Source organism: Tetranychus urticae, chromosome 1 (assembly GCF_039701765.1).
Source record: "Tetranychus urticae isolate SD_2017Ah chromosome 1, NJAU_TeUrti_SD_1.0, whole genome shotgun sequence".
Classification (NCBI taxonomy): Eukaryota; Metazoa; Arthropoda; class Arachnida; order Trombidiformes; family Tetranychidae; genus Tetranychus; species Tetranychus urticae.
In genome coordinates this window covers 10,753,583-10,767,351 of record NC_142958.1, presented here as the reverse complement: position 1 = coordinate 10,767,351, position 13,769 = coordinate 10,753,583, and the positions used below count along the sequence as shown (strand labels likewise).

At 31.7% G+C, this 13,769-nt stretch overlaps 4 protein-coding genes across 4 annotated transcripts in view; all 4 read right to left on the bottom strand.

The window, feature by feature from the left end:
- Positions 1 to 715: 715 nt before the first annotated feature.
- LOC107361217 (cystatin-1) lies at positions 716 to 1,367 on the bottom strand. The gene is made up of 2 exons (XM_015927990.2): positions 1,010 to 1,367; positions 716 to 919 (listed from the first exon to the last, which is right to left on the bottom strand). Exons 1-2 carry the CDS (start codon positions 1,301 to 1,303, stop codon positions 827 to 829), a joined length of 387 nt encoding a protein of 128 aa, XP_015783476.1. The 5' UTR covers positions 1,304 to 1,367; the 3' UTR covers positions 716 to 826.
- A 1,033-nt stretch (positions 1,368 to 2,400) lies between these two features.
- LOC107361218 (cystatin-1) lies at positions 2,401 to 3,434 on the bottom strand. The gene is made up of 2 exons (XM_015927992.3): positions 2,859 to 3,434; positions 2,401 to 2,779 (listed from the first exon to the last, which is right to left on the bottom strand). Exons 1-2 carry the CDS (start codon positions 3,144 to 3,146, stop codon positions 2,690 to 2,692), a joined length of 378 nt encoding a protein of 125 aa, XP_015783478.1. The 5' UTR covers positions 3,147 to 3,434; the 3' UTR covers positions 2,401 to 2,689.
- A 976-nt stretch (positions 3,435 to 4,410) lies between these two features.
- Positions 4,411 to 5,222, bottom strand: LOC107360920 (L-cystatin-like). Its single transcript, XM_015927643.3, has 2 exons — positions 4,869 to 5,222; positions 4,411 to 4,778 (listed from the first exon to the last, which is right to left on the bottom strand). Exons 1-2 carry the CDS (start codon positions 5,154 to 5,156, stop codon positions 4,686 to 4,688), a joined length of 381 nt encoding a protein of 126 aa, XP_015783129.2. The 5' UTR covers positions 5,157 to 5,222; the 3' UTR covers positions 4,411 to 4,685.
- The window catches only part of smog (G-protein coupled receptor 158 smog), a 34,950-nt gene continuing 26,329 nt past the window's right edge, over positions 5,149 to 13,769 (bottom strand). Inside the window, exons 4-7 of the mRNA XM_015927989.3 lie at positions 11,746 to 11,993; positions 7,814 to 7,990; positions 5,680 to 6,828; positions 5,149 to 5,603 (exon numbers count right to left, since the gene is read on the bottom strand). Coding sequence (XP_015783475.1) covers positions 6,541 to 6,828; positions 7,814 to 7,990; positions 11,746 to 11,993 — 713 coding nt within the window. The 3' untranslated portion in view covers positions 5,149 to 5,603; positions 5,680 to 6,540. The remainder of the gene's footprint in view (positions 5,604 to 5,679; positions 6,829 to 7,813; positions 7,991 to 11,745; positions 11,994 to 13,769) is intronic.

Below are 13,769 nucleotides of genomic sequence, written 5' to 3'. Positions count from 1 at the left end.
ATTCATGCAAAAACAGCACATGATAAAAGATTTAAGTTGACAAAATGTACTTCATTTTAACTTTTGCTTCTAAATAAGCATTTAAAACAAAAAAGATACTTCTTTCTAATTCAAAACAGCCCATAATGAACAAAAATTAAAACACCAGCTTTTTTGGTGGTGAAACACCAGAAAACGGAAAAAGGTGAAAATAATCAATCGAGATGCCGCCTAATGATGTCATCTTCAAACCTCGATTCGCTCGAGTGTGGAAGCACTAAAGGGTAAAATAAAAATGATTTACATCACTCCTTTTAATCATTTTCATTACGACCTGCCACCTCAATACAATACTACGATTTAAGTGTTTACTAGCAGTTAGAAGAGTCAACGTAAAGCGATTTTACAATAACAACCAGGATGTTTACATGTTTTATGGTTTAATATTGTTTTCTGTTGTATTACTACTGTTATTAACATCTTTTTATTGTTGTCTTCTGATGTGATTTAAACCATAACTTAATTGCTGTTTTGCAGAACTTGAATCTTTTGAATATCAATAACTTACAATGGTTATGGAAACCATGGATTGAAAACCAGCTTAGCTTTGACATTTTATCCTTCTTATATCTTTTTCCTTAATTTTATAATTTTACTTACCTTGAAACTTTCATTAAAACTAACAACTGGCAAAAGATATTGGCCAATTTTTTTAAATCAATTGAACTTGGATGCATTTCAATAATAAAATTATATATTTATTTTACTTTCAATCTTCTTTGATAATAGGAATACAAAAAACAATGGATAGTTAGAAAGAGGTTGAACAAGTCATTTGTCTTTGAGATTATTTAGCAGGAGCACAAGAGGCTTGGGTGATTTGTGCATTATCAGATCCTGGTCGAACCCAGAAAACATAGGTACACAATTCAGGGATTGCCTGGATAAAGAGAAAGATACAAGGAATTAGATTAATTATAATTTTGAAAGAGTTAATCTTTGTAGGTATAAATTAAAAGTGAAAACTTACATTAGCGGAGACTTCACATGAAGCAGCATTGGCATCTGATTTAACACATTCAGTCTTACCAATCAAGAATTTAACTTCATAGTTCATTCCAGCAACAACTTGGCTTTTAGCTTCTTTAATGGTGATCAGTTTCTTGTAATACAAATTGTTGGCAATCTTGTTGTGATGCTCAACACCTTTAGCAGCCAATTGAATAACAGTTGGATGATCAACAGAAATTGAACTCCATCCTCCGTCCATTTCAATGGCAAAGACAGCTCCGATTAAACAAACTGCGAATAAGATGAATTTCATTTTGTAGGGATTTTTTGCACGAGTGTTAAAAGTGAATGGCTTAAAGTTAACTGGTTCAATGTTGGAATAGATGTGAATTTCAAGTGGAAAAGAGTCAATGTTATATACACGAAAGAAGGTGTGATTTTATCACGATCCAGTTTCACTGAATGATACTGGAAGCCGGAAAAATTCAATAGCAATGACAACAATAGAATAGCAGAAGACCAACGTGAAATTGTAAACATGATAAATTGCAGATAAATTGCGCTAATTGCTAGTAAAAAATTTCCTTAGTTTTTTTCAACTAATTTGAAGCAACGACTTTGTCAGGATGATTATCTTATCGAAATCAATCGCCTATTTTCAGCCAATAAAGAGTGCGAAGCATGAAGCTGGAACTACCGAGGTGGTAAATTTGCAACAAGTTGATTAATTGATTGATTAAAAATTAACTAGAAATAAAATATTACAAAAATACTGATCAATATTTCCATTTTAGTTTCTTACCTGGAAAAGGGATTTATCTTGAATTAGCAAGAGAAACGCAATAAAATCAACTGATTTAGTTGAGTCGAGCTATTAGCAACAGCTTTCAGGGGGTTTTATGGTTGTTTGTTGATCAGTTGATTATGATAGACATGGTTTGGTAAAGTCCTGAATAGGATTGCACTGATTTAATTGAGAAGTCAGTCAATCACAGGAATGGATAGAAACAGATCACATTAGATTAGATTAACTATTATTTTGAATAACAAATTGAGTTACTCAAACGGTTCACCCAAACAGATAAAGTTTGGTCAATCATTTTATCAATGCCTAACTAATAGCTAGTACAAAAACAAATATTACCTTTTGAAAAAAGTTCATAAGCATAAATTTTGAAAGACTACGAAAGACATGAGAGACAAAGTCTTGTCTCCGAGGTTAGATGAAATGACTGAAAGAAAACACTTATTTTCAGCTTTTGAATGATTTGGTTAGATGAATATTCCAATTTCAATTTATTTTATTGATGCTGATGCAGAATAAATAAGTGCGATCCGTCAATTCGTCAGGTAAATTTAGATTTAAATTTCTATAAGTATCTTAAGCCATTAAGTGAATGCAACTTAAAATTAACAAGAAGAAAGAAAAATTTATTATTAATCTTACAAATCGTCAAATAAAGGTTCTAGTACGTATCATTTAGTTTTCAAACCGTAAGAAATTCTTGTGGAACGATAAATCATTGATAAGAAACTGTATGTTAATGAAAAACAATGATGTTTAACAGATATTTTATAATGAAATAATCAGCATTGTTCAAGAGTATTTTTTCCCTTTTATTGTGGATGCACATAAGAATGTCCATTTGAGATAACAAAGTTGAAGGATTTTGCAAGGGAAACACAACTGCAAGCAACTTCATGCCGGGCTACAAAAATCTCGAGTTATATGAATATCATTAGATCCACGTCTGATCAAGAAAACAAAAATGCATGTTTCAGAAGCTTTCTGCAAAAAAAGAGATAAAATGCAAATTAGTTAAAAACATTTCCTTTTTTTGCTGAGAATGAGATAAATGAAAACTTACGTTAGTAGAGATTTGACATGAGGCAGAGTTGGGGTCAGTTTTAAGACACTCGGTTGGACCAATCAAGAACTCAATTTTATATTTAGCTGGAGCCAAAGCTTGAGTTTGAGCTTTTTTGATGGCAATAAGTTTCTCGTAGTAAATGCTGTTGTCATTTTTATTGCGATGTTCAATTCCCTTTTCAGTCAACAAATTAACAGTTGGATCGTCAACAGGGATAGACTTCCACACAGAAGGCCTAGCAATGACAACACTAAAAAGACAAATTAAAAGCACAACAAATTTCATCTCTAGCTGTACCAGTAATTTAGTACCTCAGAATCAGCTATCAGCTAGTTGAAAACAGTTGGCAATCAAGCAAATTAATACTTGCTCACAACATGAAAAATCACCTATGAATTGATAGCCATACAAAAAGAGCACATGATAAAAGATTCAACTCAACAATATGTACCTTATTTTAACTTTTGCTTCTAAATAAGCATTCAAGACAAAAAAGACACTTCATTCTAATGCAAAACAGCCCATAATGAGCAAAAATTAAAAAATAAAATAAGACCAGCTGTTTTGGTTATTAAACCAAAAAAACCGGGAGAAAAGTTGAAAATAATCAATCGAGATGGCGCCCAATGATGTTGATAATTTTGTCTTCAAATCTCTATTCGCTCAACTTGAGCGGCTCAAATATCGAAGTAATCGAGATTACAATTAAACTGATTTCCATCACTCCTTTTAATAATTTTTATTACGACCTGCCACCTCAATACTATACTTTGATTTAAGTTTTTACAATAACAACCAGGATGTTTACATGTTTTATTGTTTAATATTGTTTCCTGACTAATTGTTAACATCTTTTTATTGTTGTCTTCTGATGTGATATAAAGTATAACTTAATTGCTGTTTTGCAAAACTTGAATCTTTTGAATATGAATGACTTACAATGGTTATTGAAACCATGGGTTGAAAACCAGCTAAGGTTCATCATTTTTGTGCAAAACAGAGTAAAATCTGTTCTAACATTCAATAGTTAAGTTAAATCAGCAAACAATCAAAACGAATTAATTGAATGGTTTGATTAAGTCTTTATTGAAAAATGAAGCTATTCAAAGAGCAAAACAGTTTGAATCAGTAATTTAATCACTTGCTACTTAACTCATGAAAGTGGATTACAAAACAATTATGCCTGAGTTACAAAACAGAGTTTGATGCCGTAATATTCATTGTTGCTAACATTTGATCAACAGATAGACTGCGATTAATGGATAGTGTGACATTGAATAAATCAAAAATCTAATAGCATGGAATGTTTATAATCTGTTCGTTGGATAATGACATTATGATGTGATAAACAACAAGAAATGGTGCAATCGAGATCATTAAAGCATTCAGATTGTTCAATGAACTCAGACGAAACATGAAACCTAATATTGGATTTTCATGAACCTTTGATAATCTAAACACTAAATTTTGCAGTTCTTTTCAGTGATTTCAACTATTAAAAGTGTCAAGGTATTGGCCGATTTTTTGAAATGAATTGAACTTGGATGCATTTCAATAATAAAATTATATATTTGTTTTACTTTCAATCTTTTTTGATAATAGGAATACAAAAAACAATGGATAGTTAGAAAGAAACTGCATGTTAATGAAAACACGCAATTGAAGATGAGATGCATTTAATCAATAACTGGAAAGATAGTCAGCACAATTTAAGTGTCAATTAGATGTGTATTTCAAGAGCATCTATAGCTTCATTAACGTGGATTCCTTGGAAATTTACATTTAAAAACAAGAAAAGGTTGAACAAGCCATTTGTCTTTGAGATTACTTAGCAGGACCACAAGAGGCTTGGGTGATTTGTGCATTATCAGATCCTGGTTGAACCCAGAAAACATAGGTACACAATTCAGGGATTGCCTGGATAAAGAGAAAGATACAAGGAATTAGATTAATTATAATTTTGAAAGAGTTAATCTTTGTAGGTATAAATTAAAAGTGAAAACTTACATTAGCGGAGACTTCACATGAAGCAGCATTGGCATCTGATTTAACACATTCAGTCTTACCAATCAAGAATTTAACTTCATAATTAATTCCAGCAACAACTTGGCTTTTAGCTTCCTCAATGGAGATTAGCCTCTTGTAATACAAATTGTTAGCAATCTTGTTGTGATGCTCAACACCTTTAGCAGCCAATTGAATAACAGTTGGATGATCAACAGAAAGTGAACTCCATCCTCCTGGCATGGCGAAGACAACTCCGATTAAACAAACTGCGAATAAGATGAATTTCATTTTGAAAGGATTTCTTTGAACGAGTATTTAAAAGTGAATGGCTTAAAGTTAACTGGTTCAATGTTGGAATAGATGTGAATTTCAAGTGGAAAAGAGTCAATGTTATATAGACAAAAGAAGGTGTGATTTTATCACGATCCAATTTCAATAAATGATACTGGATACTGGAAAAATTCAATGGCAATGCGAGAATAGCAAGGGACCAACGTGAAAATTGTAAACATGAATCGATATGATGTTCAAAGATCAGCAGATAAATTGTGCTAATTGTTACTAAAAATTTTCCTTTGTTTTTCTTTTGTTTCCAACTAAAAGCAATGACTTTGCCAGGTTGATTATCTTATCGGCAACAATCACCTATTTTGATTCAATAAAAAGTGCAAAGGACAAAACTGGAACTAACGCGATGGTAACTCTTTAACAAGTGAACGACAAATTAAGATTTAACTAGAAATGAATAAAGAGAAGAATTAAATATTACAAAAAAGCAGATCAATATTTACACATGAAAATAGATTCTTACCTGATAAAGGGATGTATCGTTAATCAGAAACGCAATAAAATCAACTGATTTAGTTGAGTCGAGCTATTAGCAACAGTTTTCAGGGGGTTTTATGGTTGTTTGTTGATCAGTTGATTATGATTGACATGGTTTGGTAAAGTCCTGAATAGGATTGCACTGATTTAATTGAGAAGTCAGTCAATCACAGGAATGGATAGAAACAGATCACATTAGATTAGATTAACTATTATTTTGAATAACAAATTGAGTTACTCAAACGGTTCACCCAAACAGATAAAGTTTGGTCAATTGTTTCATCGCAATTGGCTATTATTTTGTGTCTGCCTTTTCAACTATATTAAAATACTTGATGGTTAGGAATACAAGATTTGCGATTCATTGGTCAAGTGATTGAAACTATTTTAATCACACCAGTGCAATCATAATCTAGAATTACCATTTATCTTGCTAACTTGTGCATTTTTCGTGAAATTATTAAACTAATGGTCAACAAAAAATTCTGCTTTCCTTTGCTTTAGTCCATTCTTTATACCTTTTCGTCTATCTCTAAGCTTGGTGTAAACTATGCATGTGTGTGCTTGGTGTGATTAATGTGTGAGTGTTTGGTGAAAGTGGCTAGGTTGTTGTAACGGGTCAACTGTACAATTATTTATATATTTTACACTTGAAAGTTTCTTTCTACTTGTTTTTTCTGTGAAACATTTTAATCCAGCATTTTGTTTCTCAGGTCTGTGCGTTTCATGTTCAATGCTCAGTCTTGATCAGTTTACATTTTCCTGGCTCTACTCTGCTTACAACTGGCTATTTACACATGTATATACACATTTGTATAGTGAATCGTATATACACATAATAAGATAACTAGGAGACTGTATGAGCTTCCGGTTCAATCTTAATTACAAATGGACCCTCGGGTTGATTACAACTGGGACCCTCGGCGCTTGCAGTTGACTCTTCAGGAGTCCGTGATACTTCCGTTGTTTCGTGCTCATGCTCGTGGTGCTTGTGCTTATGGTGAAATGGTTGCAATGAGAATCTTCTATGAGTACCTTTACGGCCACCTCTTCTTTTGGATATGTGCGGATTGTCTTTCCGCATTGTTTTATTGCGTAAAATCTGTAATTGGGTGTAAACTCGACGAAGTTCAGACTGGTTTTCATTTAAAGTTGATGGATGGATTCACAAGTAATGGTATTTCCAATGAGAAAAGACAAAGAGATTAGTAGACGAACCAGTGGACCGACAAGGAATGCCATTGATTTTTGAAATCACCAAAAAGATAATGTTTTTGTTGTTGTTGTTAATGATTATGAACAATGAAATGGCAAATTGAAAGTTATGATTGAGCAGCAGCAGAAACCATTGAAACCAAGCAAATGATGATATGAAAAATGAGGAGAGAAAACAAAAGATGATAATGGTTAGTAAAGGTTAACATTATTTTATCCTGAAATAGAGAGCATTTCAACATTGTTGGCTTACACGATTAAATCGATTCTTATCAATTTAAAAATTTATATGAAAATCAGAAAATAAGTTGATTCCCTTTCCAAATGTTATGCTTTTGACTGTTCATTCTGTCAACCCAATTTCCAGCTATTCATTACTTTCAAGTCTGCATTACATCTATTACTTTCAAGCATTTCTCTAGCAAAAGTATAATTTGAATCTTACAATGTTTATTTTTGTATAAAAAGGTTATTATAATAAACCTTTGGCCCTATTTCATTTGGAAATGTCATCTCTATCTAAACATTGACTTTGAACACAGAAAAGAGTAAAATTAAAGTGATCGTTTTAAGCCTGCTTTAGACATTTTTTTTGCATTCAATTTCAACTTGATGTTCATGATCCATATTGAGCATAAACTAGCATTTACTGCTTAGAAAAGTTTGAGAATAAAAATTCTGAACCATATCTATCATGACACTCATTATTTTCCTTTTCTATTTTATCTTCAAGAAACTGTCAACTCTTGGATCAAAGCAAAAACATGTAAAATCGTCACATTTTCATTACTCATTTTAACTTTAATTTTGAGAATCATTTTGGATACGTTTTCTTGAAATGGCTAAATGAAAACATCAACAACATTTATAATGAGCCAATAAAATGAAGTTATTATCATATTTACCCTGATATCTTCTGGATCCATATCTGCCAAATTTATATCACCAATATCAACCTCACCATTGCTTAATATTGCTGCGTGAAGCTTCATCACTTTAGAGACTCTATCACGTCCCTCAGCGGTAGAAAAATAACGAGAACGATTACGATAACTGGCCAAAGGACGGTTATGGAACCATATCTGAAATGGACAGAAGATAAGAGTTAAACAGAGAAAGTTATGGTTGCCAATTATAACATTTCAAAATGATTCCATGACTTGATTGGATGAGAATGGAATGAAATTGATGAGCGAAACAAAAGCTTGCTCGACAGAACCTGAGAAAGTGAAAGACTGAATATGAGAAGAACCAGAAAATGAATGAATCAGCGGAAAAAAATTAGGTATTCTTTGTGTTTCTTTGAGACTCTTTTGGGATCTTTGCTAATGAAAACCAGTTTTATAAACCAATGTTGGCTTGAATTAGACTTCCTGGGATGTTTGATTAACTAACAAATTATGATAAATAATTAATGAAACGAAATGAATGTTGTTGGCCAGATAAGCAACGGAAATTAAATGTTTTTTCGCCAGCTAATTTTAGACTTGACCAATTGAATTAATTAATAATTGAACAAAAGATGAACTGAAAGAAGAAGAGAGAAAAAGTTAGTTATATAATTTTGTTAAGAGTTGAATCGTTGAATAACAATTGTAATACATTCAGTAGTTACCTTGAACCGGGAATAGACAATTTGGATCAATAAAACTCGAATAATGCTAATAACAAAATAACAATCGGTAACATTCATCATGATGAAACAAAAGGAATAAGAAGAAAAGAGAAGAAAAAAGATGAAAAAAAAGATGATAATGATGATAGAGAAGATAAATCAATTAAATTCAATTTGACACCGTTTCATTAAGAGCATTGAACTAACCAAGAAAATTATCAGAAAAGCAATAAACTAGATTCAAGCTCTGAGTATCAACATTATTCATTCAACTGGTTCAGGTTAATTAATTGGCTGGACACAACTTTGCCTTGTAAAAAGCCTACAAAAGCCATTATAATGAACCAGATTTTGATTAGTGACTCGTTCGTTTACATTGTTGTTTTCATCAAGTAGCAAGAGGAAAACAAAATTTAATGTAAAGGGACAATTATCAACGTAATCTTGAAAGTAGTCGTTGAGATCTATTTTTAATCTTGAGGAATACTTGGGTTCTCGAATAACCATTAGTCAGAATTGTAGACTGCTGAGAAAAGATAAAAAATATATTATTAGTTTGAATCAAAACATGAAATTATTTACAGAAATGGTTTTCTCAGACATCTTTTCCATTTCTATTACCTTAAATTTTTTATGCTTAACAACAAGAAATAATAATCCTTAATATTCAGGTCTGATATTCAAGATTGATATTCAAAGAAGAGGCAGACAGAACAAAAGAAAGAAAATAAAAGCTCATGTATTAGGAATGGAGAATTTCTAAGAAAAATATATTTTCAGAATATATTGACAGAATTGAAGAAGAAGAAGAAGAAAAAGAAAAAGGAATGATTCAATATTAATGAAGAATTGATATTTTAAATATTCTGTTGGCCTAACATACGATGGTTTACATATTTGGAGGAAATAAAAAATCTGTAATCTTTTTTGAAGCAAAAACAACTTAAAGGTTCCACAACTGACCATAAAAATCATATTTAGACTTTCAAATATTTGAATAATCGAATCTGTTGACCAGTTTTCCTTCTCTTTCCTTCCTACTCTTTGAATTTCTTTAATGCCATCATTTTTCTTCTAATGATAAAGATGATAACCTCAATTCTGAGTTCAGACTTGCGGGTAACAAAATGGTCTTTGATAGTTGGTCGCGAAAACTTGATCTCGATAAAAGTTCACCTTTTTTAAACCAAATGTCTGAAAGTCTGAAACAAATAAAAGTAACTATTAGAATGTTGATAAATAATATGTTAGGTAAGAAAAGTAAAGTGAAGAAAAGGTTATTGACCAAAGAGGATATTTTTTTGGCTCAATGTTAAGCCTTTCTCTTTACAATTGATAATGGCCTCTACCTTATGAGTAGATGTAAGATCAAATGAAGGTTAACCTCACAACTTTTACCAATCACCATTATCATCATCTTTTTGGCCATTTCGAGATAAAAGGAAGATGAAATTGATGATGATAATAATCGGAAGAAGAAGAGAAGAATAAGAATGAATGATGTTGAAAGTTTTCTCTACTTTGTAGGATTGATCGCATACAATTTCTCGTCTAATGTCATATGATTTTGGAGTTGGTTTGAACTAAGGTGAAGTTGAATGGTGAAAAAAGAGAAGAAATTCTGTCCTTCGAATCAATCAGTGTCCATTGAAAGTCTTCCTGGTTCCTTTTCTTTATCCTTTTCTGTTTACCAATAAAATGCTTCAACACCTTTCTCAACCTAATATCCAACTTTGGGCTGCGAAAACACTCAATGGTTTTGCCATTTCTTTTCTTCTTTGATTCCAGTGTCACATTGATCGTCATAACTGCGGCCACAATCATCACCATCAGGTGTAATTTTGGATCATAAAATTCATTTTATCTCCAGGCTAAACTATTCTTTATTCTTTCACTGGTAATGTCCAAAAGCTAATCGAATAGTCAATTATCTTCTAGGCATTTAGAGGTTCCCTTTGACATCTTTTCATTCTTATTCTTCCTTTTTGTTCACAAAAAATGTCAATAACTTTGATCGCACAAGGAAACAATGAATTTCGATGAGAAAAAAATGACCAGGAATCATTTTGTAATCAGTTTTCCAGTAAATTTGTACCAATTTCCGGTAAGCCTTTAGGAGGTCTTATTATCTTATGCTCAACTGGCTCAGGAAACATTAAGAAAACTCATTAGTGTATCTGAGGAAGAGAGAAGAAGAATGATGAGCAAAGTGACAAAAAGTAGAGATTCTGCAACAATGGAGTGTCAACTGATACAATATTTACAGGAATATACATTTCCATCGTTAGGCGTCTCCTGTGTGAGTTTTGGTTCAAGCTTTTCAACAATTTAGAAAATTAATGTCAATCAAACTGAATTTTTTCTAGCTACCAAGAAAGATACAAAAATTGTTTTTGTACCAAATAAATTTTCCATCCTCAGATACTTGTCCAAATGAGCAAAGATGATGAAATAAGGATTGGTCATTGGCTGAAGTCATTTAAATCCATCCAAGTTAATCTATTACGCAATTAAAACACCAGACGTTTGAGTAGATAAATTTCAAGTTAAATTGACATTCATAACAGACTCATCTGCATAAGAGTGTTTAATTAACTGGCTAATATACTTTAATTGATCAATTACGATAAGACTAACATTTCAGTTACTCAATACTGAAGGTATGGATGCAATGGCAGCAAAATTTAATCTGTTAGAGTCTAAATGAATGTCAACATAGAGGCCTGTTTCATGAAAGTCATTTTGATCATGAAGACCTATTGATTTAATGAGAGTTTACCTACGAAAAAAAGGTTAAGTTGAAACAGAATTGCCAATCAAGAGATAAGATTTTCTCAGATAGATTGATTTCTCAGCAAAAAAGAAGACAAATAAGAAATTTCAATGAGCTGAGCAGCTTTTAAAATCAATACAAGTTATTGTTACTGGCTAATGATGCTTATCGGCCATATAAAAATGGAAAGATGAGAATTTTTAATAGCTCGAAACTCTGAACTGAACAAACGATTTAACCTTAGAAGATTATTGATCTAATTGATTAGGCATTGAAATTTCGAGAATTTGCATTAATCATGAAAAAGAGAATAACATTTTCTTTCAAGAAAAATGTTGGATTTGAAAATGTAAACAGACTGAAACATTTTCATTTCAAGCTTTGAAACATCATTTTGAAATGTTGAGGCTGAATGGAATTTAAAAAATTTAAAAATGAATATTAATAACCTTAGGTCCAAGGAGTATGGCAAGCACTAAGGTTACTGTAAGTTGACATCTAACAGCATAAAGAAGTAAAAGATAATCTGGGTGTATTTTACCCCACGAAATGTGCCGCAACACATAAGTTACAGTTGAAATAACAATCTCTATGTAAATCGAACAGCACAATGAGCACTTTTCCCCATAAACTTCAGGCTTTGCATTCCGTATACAGTATGTGATATAGACACCAGTTAATAAAAACGAAAATTCTCCTGTAAACAAGAAAAAAGAACAGATTTAGTTACAATTTAATAAAAAATCAAGAGGTTAATATTTAACCGTTAAATCTTCTGCAATTTCAAGTGTTTGAGAACAGCTTAAGTCTTAAGATTTAAAACTTAAGAATGCTGCCATCTAGGGTAGCTATATAAACTTACTGCGAGTTTATTTTCAGCTGTTTATTAACCGCTGATTATTTGGTTCAACCATTCAACAAAACCCGGGCAATATTTTACTTTCAAAATGTGACCATTTTAGTATTCTGAACATTTTCTTGATCAACGTTTGATCGAAATGACAATTTTTTCCTACAAATGACTGTTGATTGATTCACAGTCAATTGACTAACAATTTGTATTGGTTGTTAATCAATCAACGAAACCGAATTAAGAGCAAGAAGACCAAAAAAGGAACAAATAAAAATGGATCAAAGGTAATCACATTTCACCATTGATTCAATTTAATGTGAATTATGTTTACAGTCAAACCAAATATTGTCTGTCGTATTGATTTTCATCCATTCATTTAACTCAATTGAAATCAGTACCAATCATATTATTACCAGACACACATTAGTGCAAATGTAATTTTCAAAATATCAACCCAGAGATTGATTAACCAGTTTACCAACATCATGGATACCCAATATTTGTAACATCAAGTAAGTACAATAACCTTAACTTGACCAATATTTACCAATATCACAATTTAATTTAAATTTGACCTTAAAAGAAATGTTTTTTTCTCTATTTGCCTATTTCATCAGATCGTAAATGCAAGCTTTCAATATAAATGGCGAATATCTCTCGATTGTATGGGAATTGATGTCATTAATTTCAAAGATGGAACGCAAAGACCCAGAAGGATCGTAAATGTGTGTAAAATGTTGCTATTGTAACCTGCAAAATTGAAATGCAATTCAAAGACAAACAATTTGTTATTCTGCAGATAAGTGAACCTGAAATAGATCAAGATTCATCTTAATGAATTTGAATTTGTGTTCCAACCGATGAGCAGCAAAGAAAAGATAGTGATACGAAAAAAAAGCAAAGCAAAGCCTAACCTACTTAGCAGAAGATGAAGAAAAGGAAACATCTCATGTTGACTCATTTTCTCTGGTGAACTGGAAATCCAATGTTTGAATAACCATGTAAAAGGAGATGTTTTCATTGGAATAAGGTTTATCTTTGTCAATGTGTTTGTTTTTGTGTCTTCTTTCAGTGGTGTTAACACCGTTCAGGAAGCTTAACTGTGTACATTCAAACATACAGAAGGCAATAATATTAAAAGATGAAACTTGATTTAATCATTCTTAATTGAAATTGCCTGTTGGATTGAAGGAGAATCACCAGAAAAAAAGTACAAAACTATCAATGAAGATACAAAGTACAGTTGAGTGCAAAAAACAGTCTTTAACTTTAGCTGTTGATCTGTTTTTTTGATGATTTGTGGATCGGAAACAATGGAATCGCGTGGGCATAAAAGACAATTCAAGACAAAGTTCAATCACAAAAAAAATCCAACGAAAGTTCCACAAAAGCTCAATTTTTTTGTCAAGACAAGTTAATGATCCGAATCTTGTAAAAAAACTTTCATCAATTATCATGCAAACTCTAATTTTGTTTAACACTTCGAAAGGATTTTCAAACCTTCGCATTTTGGTTTGATTTTTGTGCTCATCCGAAATAATTGATTAAAACCTGAAATTCCCGAGTTGCAACTCCAAACAGATTTCAATCTTTCAATCTTTCAGACGACTTTTTTTGTTA

What these genes read in the sequence shown, in the direction of transcription:
- LOC107361217 (XM_015927990.2), bottom strand. Translation starts at nt 1,303, where the DNA reads ATGAAATTCATCTTATTCGCAGTTTGTTTAATCGGAGCTGTCTTTGCC. An exon ending in CATGTGAAGTCTCCGCTAAT is followed by an intron (nt 920 to 1,009) that starts GTAAGTTTTCAC and finishes CTCTTTATCCAG; the next exon opens with GCAATCCCTGAATTGTGTAC.
- LOC107361218 (XM_015927992.3), bottom strand. Translation starts at nt 3,146, where the DNA reads ATGAAATTTGTTGTGCTTTTAATTTGTCTTTTTAGTGTTGTCATTGCT. An exon ending in CATGTCAAATCTCTACTAAC is followed by an intron (nt 2,780 to 2,858) that starts GTAAGTTTTCAT and finishes CTTTTTTTGCAG; the next exon opens with AAAGCTTCTGAAACATGCAT.
- LOC107360920 (XM_015927643.3), bottom strand. Translation starts at nt 5,156, where the DNA reads ATGAAATTCATCTTATTCGCAGTTTGTTTAATCGGAGTTGTCTTCGCC. An exon ending in CATGTGAAGTCTCCGCTAAT is followed by an intron (nt 4,779 to 4,868) that starts GTAAGTTTTCAC and finishes CTCTTTATCCAG; the next exon opens with GCAATCCCTGAATTGTGTAC.